Source organism: Mercenaria mercenaria, chromosome 15 (assembly GCF_021730395.1).
Source record: "Mercenaria mercenaria strain notata chromosome 15, MADL_Memer_1, whole genome shotgun sequence".
Lineage (NCBI taxonomy): Eukaryota > Metazoa > Mollusca > Bivalvia > Venerida > Veneridae > Mercenaria > Mercenaria mercenaria.
In genome coordinates, this window is record NC_069375.1 from 33,127,108 (window position 1) to 33,139,185 (window position 12,078).

Consider the following 12,078-nt stretch of genomic DNA (forward strand, 5'->3'; position numbering starts at 1 on the left):
GCGGAGTAGTTTTGCCATGAATAGCAATTAATTGAAAACAGGTTATGTAAAATGAAAAAAAAGTATTCCATGAATGTTTTCTAAGTAATTTTATTCACATAATTGACAGTTCAGTTATTTTCATAAAGTTTAAACAAGAAACTTCCATATAATGTAAACTTATAATAATGACAGTTTAATATTAAAATATTTCATAATATACTCAAATTTTCAGCTTTTTTAGTGGTTGTAATTGCTGCTTGTGTAGTCTTCATCTCCATCATTGTCATCATAGCTTTGGTAATACTGAAGAAACATACAAGGTAAGTTCAGACCACATGATTAATAACATTCTTACTTCTATTGTATTTCATCTCAGAAGCTGTAATGAACCGATGCTCATGTGAAAGAGCATTTGAATTTATATCCGTAAAATGTCAACACTATTTGATAAAACTAGAAGTAAGGCATTCGTTGTTCATAATGCACGAAGAACAACTTTGAATCTTTACTGTTACAATCTAGAAATAACATTTGCGTTAGTGTTATTACAATACACATAATAATTCCATGTTATGAGACTTGGAGACCAGTCTTAGATTTTCAGCATCCGATTGGATCGTTATAAGAAAACAAACTAAACAAGGACAAACAATGTTTCAGAGACTGATCTTCAAACGCATTTTTAAACAGATTTATGGTTTTAGTTTCTCACAGACGTCTTTAAATATGTAAAATATGTATGTTTCAGACGCCGTTCGGAAACGAACGGAACAACAGCAACTTACTTTACCAGCCTCAGTATAGAGCGTCCGGACTCAAGAGGATCAACTGTGACAGAATACGTTGAACAGGGCTCCAAGAAGGAGGACTCGTCTAGTAAAAATGCAAATTACGTTGGTGGACGGAAACCATAGACGTGTATACAGATGAACTGTGCTTGCACCTTTCCCTCTGTCGGTGATATCATATAAGTGTATGACATCGACTAAAATACTTATGGTCCTTGGTTCAAGCACTTATGTTATCCGTCAAAACTATACATTATCCGTCTGAATTAGATAAAAACTATTGCATTTTGATGACGAATATCCATGATTTATGTTTGCAACTTGATTTATCTAGACCTTTTGTTTGTTCCACTGTCGTTTACATTTTTCGTTTTATTTTTTAATTTGACCTTCAGCATGTGTTTCGATATACAAGGCAAGCACCCGGTCATTCTACGAACTGACGGCATTGGTCCGAAAAGTGTTAGATATAGATCCTTAACTATTGACATTTCCACCATATGTTAGTCGCGGATCTTGTATTTTTGTAAACAAAGTATTTAAATGCAAATGGTGTCGTGTTGATTTCACGGATTCGATATCAAAGTGCATAAGTGGCCATGTTTATTTAGCGGATGCGTCATATGTAACACTGTAATCTGAAAAAAATCCGAATTTTATCATGAAGTTTCAGTCTCATTTGAATATGTAAGCATGTCATAAAAAGAAAATTCGTTGATTTTCACAAATTAGAATAAAATAAAAAGAAACTTTGTTATCAGTGAGATTTTGAAATACATCTTCATCGATAAGTGGGACTATTCTGACATTTTCACTAAGGTCCTGCCTTCATGAAAATATTGAATTTTCTCCCTTATCGGTGAATATATATTTCGATATCACTCTGCAAACAAACAAATATTCTCAGTAATTTAGACTATAATTAATATGATGAAAAATATGGCCTTTCCGGACAATAGACTTCGGACATTGATATACTTACTAAGAGCGGTAGATATGAAACTCATTAAAACTGATAAACATGAATGTAACGATATAATACAATACAATGCTAATCATACTATCTAACTATCTATTTAAATCTGGATATTTTAGCATCCAAGTTTGATCTGAAGTGACCGCTGAATCTAGCTCTTGTTTACTTTGTGGATACTTTAGTAAAAGACAAATTCATCTCTTAAGTTTCTTCCAAAAAGGCATCTGTCTTATGAAATTATAAACTATGCCTAAGCTACTGTTTCAGAACCAAGTATCAAGTATTAACATACACCTTTATAACCATAATTGATCATTCATCACTTTACACACAATCTGTCGTTTATTCTCTATTTTCCATCCTGAATTTTCTGCTTTACATACAATCTGTCGTTTATTCTCTATTTTCCATCCTGAATTTTCTACTTTACGTTAAAAATGTTAGTAATTTTCTCTTTATAGGTGTGCAAGTTAACTTTGTTTATTAATCTTATATATGGATTTACTTTTACCTTCACATTTTAGTTAGATTTGATGTTTGTTCCTTATGATGCATATTTCCTGTATCTGTTTTATCTTCATCGCGGGTTACTGACACCATCTGAATATTTGCACAAACACAAGTATTGGACATTTCTGGTCAGCCCAGTTGCCACACAGTAACACCTGTCACCGGCTAGTTTTGTAGCAAACAGATATCACGGCTAATCAACAGGACGTAAGGGGGATTTACTTTATGACCATGCAAGATTACATTTGATTATCAAAGATCAGTCTAGTGACCTGTAACTAATGGTTATTCGAGATGTGAGCAGTCGTGCAGAGTTACGCGTGGTCGTATGACTGTTGACTTACTGTAGAATCCGACGATCAACCACGACCACGTAAGACCATTGACGGCTCGTAGCACAACAATTGCACGATTGTTGTAGACCTGCCAAAGATCACAGACGACTAGTTAAGACCAATAGGTCGCAGTCAGTTTTTGAACTTGATATAATCCCCTCCCCCCCCCCAACACAGAGTTTGGCCATGTGACTAGCAAAAATCATACACTATCCTCAGAGCCTATGTCAAGAGTGTTCCGCAACTGACCAATTATTAACGTGCGATCGCTCCTCCTCTTAGATCACGTGGTTTTGAAATGCGAAACCTTCAACAAACAAGATTCAAAATGACTGAAATGATTTCCCTTAAGATGTTGGCATTATTTCTTTCCTTAAAAAACATTATTTTGACCAATAAGTTTGCTAATTAGTCATATATCAATTCTATGGAATGCTTTTGGGACAGAAATAACACCATTAATATTAAAAGATATAAAAGAACGTTTTCAAATGTAACCCGCTCAAAGAAAGTAAATTTGTACTATAAAAGTGTTGCATATTCAAACGCAATATGATCATATTGAACAAAGTTACGTCTGTGTAATCTTTTTGTCACTTTATTTACATTTCGTTCATTCTTCTAAATTCTTGATATCACCTGTTTCTTCATTTTGAATTTACTTATGTTAATACATTCGGTATGAAAATGACCTTTCTTTCCTGGCTATTTAATTGAATTTTAGGACATCTCATTTAAATCAATTTATTATATCAATAAAAGTTTTTAAATGCTTTAAAGCTTAAAGCTTAATTATTTCTTGTATATGTAGAGCAGTACTTGTAAGATATTTTGAAAAAAAAAATAATAAAACACTAAACTTCGGACGAAAAAAGGTTGTCGACCCAATCAGTTTTCTTATTCGGCTACTTGTTCATTCACAAAATCAGAACCTATTTGTATTTCAATGATTATATGTTTCAGCTATGTTTATTTATTACATGTATTATATAAATATTCGCCTTTTACAGATTTGAGTACTCGCTTAGCTTAACCTTTCCTCATGATATATGATTGAATATTTTATATTTTCAAAGAAACGATTGTAAATATTTCTGTTTCCTTTATTAAATGTTTGAAGATGACAGTGTTGTTGTGGTTGCCCTAAGTTGCGGATCCTATATTAGAAAATGAAGATTTCGAAATCGAGATTCTTATTAACGCTGGTTATTACTGGTCTGTGGTACAAGATAAGATCGTCAAAAACTCTCGCCAACAGCGATACAATCGGGAATAGGATATCTTCTGTCAGGACACTGACATATTTTAACACAGAATACCGGAAACACCCCTCCCCACTTCCCGTGTCTATGATGAACGTAATATCTTTGCACGTGCAGGAGGAATTGAATAAGAGCAGTTTTTGGAAGTAAAATCTATGGAAGTGGAACAAATATGATTAAACATGCCAGGAAAAACCAGGTCACATGTATAACATGATACAGATAAAACATCGCAAAATTACCCTTTAAAGATGACACCGTTCTCTATCCGTTAATAATCTGATAAGTCGATGCAGAATTGTGATTGTAGTCAACAGAACCGGAGATCATTTATGAACAAGAGGGAACATTTAAAATGATGATAGTAGACGGGTCATCAAGACCGAGTGTTATTCCCCACCATCTAGTGAAAAGTAGTCAGCAACCACACCCATACGTATTGCGTACGACAACAGTTCTAAGTCAACACAAAATTCCCAACGTTTGAATGTTTGTCTGACGAATTTCCCTACACAGCTGAACGACTTAACGTCCATACTACTACACTTCCAATGCCTTCACCGATATTGAGGAGGTGTTATTGAACATCAGTTTGCATCCATAAATAAGCTTACTGATCTAATAATAATAGGCGCACATATATATTGAGGCACAGGAATATAGCCACCTCCATTTGCCTAATGATTTGGACTGCAAACATCCGCAAACGTGTTCGGAAAATTGTTCGCTCGTATGTCGCATAGTGTAAGGTTACAAGTAGAACATACGGGGTATCAGATCCCCCACCGTTACCTAGCAATAGAGTAAATTATGCGCCACCCTTCACAGTGACAGGGATAGACGTCATCGGAGCCTTAACGGTGAAGGCATCAGGGGGAGATCTACAAAAGACAAACTGTTGTTTGGTCACGTGTTCCAACATACGGGCTATTTATTCAGAAATACTGCCAAACATGACAGTGGACTTTTTTATTTTGGCTCTATGACGTTTCTTAAGCAGACGAGAAATACAAAAAATATCATGTAAATTGCCACTGCCAAAAACTGAAGTCAAAAATCCTTGGAACATACGGTATTTCATGAAAGTTTATCCAACAGTATGTCCCTTTTGCGAGGAATCCCTAGTCCCTAGGTGTCATGGAGGACGTAGACATTGGAGGAATGATGTTCTTATTCGAGCAGCCAATATCAGATCAAGACGTGGTGTTGCTATGCTACCTATTGTTTAGCTGTATTCACTCGAGTTGAGATAACTTGATTGACGTAATTCGTTACACTTAATTACCATGACACGTGATCTATATGCACTCTTAAAATACTCAGTGATTTATACATCGTGCATTTTCAATTAGTCTTCCATTGACTGCAGTAAAATAGTGTTGGTAATATCATATTGACTCTATTAAGTTTACACATACTAGGCTATAGAAAGTTACATAATGAAGTACGTCTTTGATACTGTTTTAATGTAGATTCATGATTTATTTTGTAATTGCTGTAATCATACTTTGATTCCGCATTTAGCATTGTTGCCCCGAGTATTACGTTAAGTTATACTGTTATGTTAAGACGCGCCAGTCATAGCGTCACGTCTTTCGGACGCGCTGTTTTGTACCATGTTATGACGTCCTTTACGCCACATGTTATTCTTCCGTATAATAAACAAACACCATATTTCTGTCTTAATTTTATGTCTCCACGACAGCCTTTTCAGGCGGATATGTCTCCAATTTTATCTGTCTTTATATATTGAAATTTATGATTACCTTTGCATCCTTTTGTAAGTTAACGTTTTGCTGCAAAAAACTTATATATTTATACTTCTTTTATGAATTTGTATTGAATTTTCTCCGCAATAAATATTACAGGCTTATCATATAATTTTCCATTGAAACAAGAGGACCAAGGCGATCATATATCACCCGCCATAAAACTTCCAAAACAGTTGCACTTTCTTCATCCAGAAAGTATAACTGAGCAACAACTAAAAAATAAATAGTCAAACCTTTAACATCTTGGCATACATGGCATAGGTGTAATCTATAAAAATATGATGAACAGTGGTGTATATTGAGCGATTTTTGCTGATGCAAGTGGAGCACGTAACTGTTGATAAATCTATCTAACAAAATATTTGTGACTAGCATCAATGTCGTACAAAAATTGTTATATCATTACAATACGATGATAAATATCTTTATATGGTATCACTTTTGTAGAAATGATTCATTTATAACATTTACTTTTTTACGTTGTGAAGTTATTGCTCTTAGAAAATGGCAGAGGTGTGCAATACATTTCGAAAACGAGATATATAAACCCTTTGCCTGCTGGCGGAAAATGATTTTGCCTTTGCGACGCACTGTTCGTTATTCAGTCAGTAAGTTTTCAGTGAATACCCCTTCGAATGATCAATGATACTGCCCAAATTGAATGATGGCCCAGTCCATTGTAGAAATTTAGCAGGGTAAGGGTTAATAGATTAACGCAGCTGACTATAAAGCTGATAAAGGGGTTACGATTGTACAACACTTTCTGCATTATAATTCATAATACATATATTATTGCCGTTGATCGAAATTCTTACTGTCATTATTATAATGGAGTATACATTGTCAAAGTGACTCTTATTGTTTATTAAAATGAGCCGTGCCATGAGAAAACCAACATAGTGGCTTTGCGACCAGCATGGATCCAGACCAGCCTGCGCATCCGCACAGTCTGGTCAGGATCCATGCTGTTCGCTTTCAAAGTCTATTGCAATTAGACAAACTGTTAGCGAACAGCATGGATCCTGACCAGACTGCGCGGATGCGCAGGCTGGTCTGGATCCCTGCTGGTCGCAAACCCACTATGTTGATTGTCTCATGTCGCGGCTCAAATAATCATCCCATGAGCTATAAAACAGAGACATCTACATGAATGACAGTTTGATAATTTTCATAATACAGGCATACGATTTTAATAAAAGTTAAATCTTAAAAGTGTCAAAAATATCTTAAATGTTTTAGCTGTGCTAGTGGTTGCTGTAGTGTTTGTGTCATCTCAATATGCACTATTGCCGTTATAGCTTTGGTATTGCACGGTAAGTTCAAACACAAGATGTATGTAATTAGTACAATGTCTCTTCCAATGGTATGGTTATTACATGGCTAGTAAGCGTAAAGCTCGCACTTAGTTGTAAGTATATGAAATAAAATGAGGTTTGATAAAATGATTAAACAGACCTTCTGCACTCTGTGATTATTGGAAATATGTAATAAATGACTAAATTAATTCGTTTCTTTAGTGTGTATTAACATGCTATATATCTTGAAAGCATGTGGGACAGCTCCAGTTAGACTGACATCAGCCTTTCTGTCTTCAGTTATTTCATGTATCCAGAAGTATGCCTCAGTTGAAATTTGTAAGTAAATACAACAAAACAGTAGAAATAAACTGAATGATTCAGTAAGCCTAGGCGAACGCAAACGCAGTGTATGAAATATGCGCAAATGCAGTTTAAAAAGAGTATTTAGCTGTGCTTAAAATGGAAACCTACTCGTTCGTATAATATCAAATTTTCAACATAAGATTTAATTGTACTTAACTCAAGATACTCCATTGAAAATATACTTGTACAGTTCTACATGTAATGATTAGGCTTGTTTTCCGATAGAACCAACACTTTGTCCAGATAATTTATTACCTAACGGCTTCCTGAAGCGATTGAAGTGCACATTACTAACATTCAAGAAAGTAGATACAGCTTTTGTAATTCTTCATTCAAAATCCTTTCTCTTCCGCATACTGAATTATATACGTATCTCTCCATTTTTAACACCTCAAAACAAATTGACACAGGGATATGGGTCCTGTATACCTAAAACAGGTACCCGGTTTATTGTGCTTTCTACCTTTCGAAAGGTGTTGCAGCTTTGTTTAACCTTGAGATGTTCGCAATGTTTAATGTTTATTTTGTATTTCGGAATCAGTTATTTGGGTTTTTTATTACTAGTTTTTTTATTCATTTCATCATTCACGTTATCTTTGGTAAATATCGGTTTGTTTATTGTTTTGGTTTTGCTTTTGCCTGACAGGTGTTGGATGTCATCAGTCCCTCAATTTGCCTAATGTCTGTCTGTAAGTGACATTCGTCTTTGATGCAGTATAATTCGGTGCAACATAATTGCGGACATACAAAAATGAAAGGTTGGTCGGGGTAATAAGGAAGCCGGAAGAGGTCATAATAACATCACAGGCTTGCGTTTAGCCAAGTTTGATAAATCTTTAGTAGTTTTAAATTGCTGCTGAGTGAAAAATCAATATGTGTGCATACACATGCGGTAATTATGTGTCTGGAAAGTGTGCAAAACTTCCGCATTTAATATCAAGAAAAAGATCACAGTTTGCTTACTGGGAATTTAATACGTAGAAGTCATGGATATAACAACTGCTTGTTTTATCCTTTTAACTTTTGTGAATATAGATAATTTAAATGGACAACATGCGTTTGTATCACAGGTATGTTGTTTGTTTTCCATTGTTAAAATTTAGTGTCTTTATATTAATTCAAAAGCGCACTGGATTTTAGTATGTCAAACGTTGTAATATGGTACATTCAACTGAGCGTAAAATCGCACGCACAAATAACAGATCATTTAAACGGAATGTGAATAAAATGAATTGAACAAGGTAAGTGGTGTCTTGCTGATCATTGAGTAGAACGTGTGTAGTCAGGACTAGCCAGCTACCATAAACAGTTCCAACCTTATATTTTACATTGATTGCAGATATAATTCTTAAAACTAGGGCTGGGACGATTTCAAAATTTTGAAACCGGTTAATCATGTGCATGAAATCGAATCGAACCGGCCACCATATTGGAAATGATATTTTCTTTACTGACGACCGTATAAAGGTACTTCATGCAGCTGACTTCATTAGGATGTTAAGGACTTTATCGTTTGTAAGTAGTGTGATAATAAATAAGTCATATTTTGATGTATTTTATTTTAGCTATATCATGACAGGCGAACCAGAGACTACTGATTATGTTCAAGCTGATGTGTTTAACGGAAATATACTGTGGGTCTATGTGCTGGTCAATGAAATGTATAAAGATCAAGTATGAATCGTGATGTTTTTTGTATGAGAGCGATTAACGGTTTTGAAAAATTGAAACCGGTTTCACCTAATAATCGAATCGGATCCGATTAACCGAGTAATCATCCTAGTCCTACAAGTAAAAACATGATTTCTTGATTTCTGACTAGTACACGCGCCTTTGTGAGAGTCTGTGGAAACCGCGGTCAAATTCTGCTCTATTCGAGAGAAAAAAACCCCGGCGACCTCGGGATCAATAGTGTACTAGTCTACCCCTGCAACACTGTGTTTCTCCACCATAGATAACATATTTGGTCACTTAAAGTGATCACGTTAAAGCTTGTATTATTATTGTTGTACTGACTCCTCCAAACTACAAATGTAAAGCGGATATATCTACTTACACATCTATATATGATGAGCCAAAACATAAGATACTGGCTTAATATACAGCCGAACTTCGTTCGCTCAAACTCGTCGGGACCAGCAATTTTGTTCGAGGTATCGGTAGTACGGACCATTGAGCTTTTCATGTAGTTCTAGAAACCGTACATCGAGAGCTGTATAAACAATGTTGTTTCTTAGGTCCTTTTGACATGTGTTTTCCCGAAATGGTATTTGGCACTTTTGAGTCATTGTACCAAAAATGTACCCGCTTACTCGACTAGTGACGTGTGTATAACATTCGTTGTAACCTCCTTCAAATTAAAGCAGAAAAATTAATGGTACACATAGTTCAAGTATAAATCGTACTGAATGATAACAACCTTTTATTTCTCGCAAGTTGTATTTGTATACAACGTATACACAATTCACTTCAGCATATAAATGATCAGAAATCGACGTAACGAAATATTTTACATGATTTTACTCAGACTGATCTTTACATTCAAACATGTTTACGCTGTGCCATGGTTGTGCATGTGTTTCAAGTACGATGATAAAAGCTACTTTACTTCTTGAAAAGTATTTTTGTAAACAACATGTATGTAATAATCAATACACATTTTTTAGCACATAAATCATAAGAAATCGAGTAAACGAAATATTTTTCATAATTTTGATAAGACTGATCTGTTCATCTAAACAGTATTACGCTGTGCTGTGGTTTATCATGCACAATGATAGTGATATGTTTACCTGCACGTTTTTATGAATTTTTATATGTGGCACATTTTAGACAGTTCATGTTCACAATTAGACATGTTCTCAAAAAAGAAGGTTTATAGATAAAACGTGAAACCCAGTGGTTATATGCAAGAACAGGTAGACATCTTATACTCGGATACAACTTAAAGTAATAAAGGACACAATAGACCTTAATTTTTAAGTAGGTATTTATTTAAGTGTTCATTGGCTACAAACAATAATTATCGTTCATGATAAAATACACAACAGTGAACGTAGATCAAGTTATTAAAACAAAATTGATCAAATAACTAGTGCAAACAAAAGTTACCTTTAATTGCATATTTCACATGGTGTGAAAAACAACTGTCAATCAAGGTGACTTTCTGCCAGGAGTCAATTGATGCCAATATTTGGCACGCGTCACGTCTTTTCGAGGAAAAAGGTGTGAAATGCACTATTAAACGTCTTTCTAGATCGTAGGTCAAGGTCGAGAGATTGAATTATCATTGTTTAAATTGGTCGAAAAATATACATTATATGGAGACTTGCTGGGACCAGACGATGAGTTCTAGTTTGGGTGGTATATGCATCATCAGAGTTCGAATGAATACTATCTTAATATGACAAAATAAGAAAACAAACAAATAAATAAATAAATAAATAAATAAATAAACGAGAAGCATAAAAAATATAATCTTGGTTTATAGGTCCCGTTTACTGTGGTTCGATCCAGACTAAAGTCATCCCAGACATGATCAAATTCACGAGAAGACCCTTATACATGGTCAACTTCTACGACCTTATTGAACTCAGGACTAACCATGGTACATGATCTTGCGCACAAATGGAAGGCATGACCTGTACATACACGTCCGTGTGGTGTATATGACCTTTTCGTAGCTATTCAATGCAGATACGACCAAAATACTTTTAAGTTAATTGTTAATAAAACTGTGTGCGCACTCCTAACGTACCGTTGTTGGCACGGTTACCATGAATTCAGGTTCGGCAATGGAGTAGCCATTTTGTTTATTAATCCTGCATTAAACAATGAAATTCGTTAAAAAAGTAATTCCGGTAGTAACTTATGATGCTAGTTATACCCAATATATCTATTTTGCATTTTACACATATTACTATTTTATATAGTATTTAAAGGCAGCAGTCATACTGTAACATTAATTCTATTCAGTTTTTGTAGTAAATGTTATAAAAGGTATAAGCGTCATCCATCCATTGTTTCGTGGAAAAGTTACTTCCTGGTAAAGTTAGGTAAAGTCCCTGTACTTTCAATTGATAATATCCCTTTCAGACATATTACATATTAAAGAACTTAGTAATATTTTTCATAGTATTTAAAGACAGCAGTCATACTGTAACATTAATTCTATTCAGTTTTCGTAGTAAATGTTATAAAAGGCATAAGCCTCATCCATCCATTGTTTCATGGAAAAGTTTCTTCCTGGTAAAGTTAGGTAAAGTCCCTGTACTTTCCATTGATAATATGACTTGATTGTTCATAGTAAGCATACAACGGATTGACATGCATTGAAAATAGTAATCAAGAAAAGCATGCATTATTTTTATTATTATAATGACTAGCCGGAAATCAAATGTATTTATAGATTAATAGCAATACCTATCCCGTTCATATAAACTGCTGCTCTTGTATAGTTGTTCGTTTTGTTATGGGTAAATCAATTTATGGTCAATAATTCTTAAAGGCCTAAATTTTGGCTCTGGACTAAGGGATTTCTGTCTTAACCAGTACAGTTGGGGGCTAATGACCATCACAGTATGGTTCGTATAAACAAGGGTCAATGTTTATTGGACAGTTAGTCTACCTTACAAGTGTATCAATTAGAAAGAAGAGGAAACAATGTAATTTATTTTAAATTGATATATAATTGATAACTTTTATAGTAATACTAGTTTTCATTTTTTTTTGCATTTCTATGTAAAGAAAAGTAAAATATTTGTTGATCAAACTCAATAATAAGATAATCAGA

General features: G+C 34.4%; 2 protein-coding genes across 3 annotated transcripts in view; both read left to right on the forward strand.

Moving 5' to 3' along the window:
- Positions 1-3,087, forward strand: part of LOC123550513 (sushi, von Willebrand factor type A, EGF and pentraxin domain-containing protein 1-like) — a 50,935-nt gene extending 47,848 nt beyond the window's left edge. For both annotated transcript variants that reach the window (XM_053524942.1, XM_053524943.1), the window contains exons 23-24: positions 215-302; positions 731-3,087. The gene's annotated coding sequence lies outside the window, so the exon portion shown is untranslated. The remainder of the gene's footprint in view (positions 1-214; positions 303-730) is intronic.
- A 5,044-nt stretch (positions 3,088-8,131) lies between these two features.
- The window catches only part of LOC123550541 (sushi, von Willebrand factor type A, EGF and pentraxin domain-containing protein 1-like), a 68,419-nt gene continuing 64,472 nt past the window's right edge, over positions 8,132-12,078 (forward strand). The window contains exon 1 of the mRNA XM_053524941.1: positions 8,132-8,356. Coding sequence (XP_053380916.1) covers positions 8,273-8,356 — 84 coding nt within the window. The 5' untranslated portion in view covers positions 8,132-8,272. The remainder of the gene's footprint in view (positions 8,357-12,078) is intronic.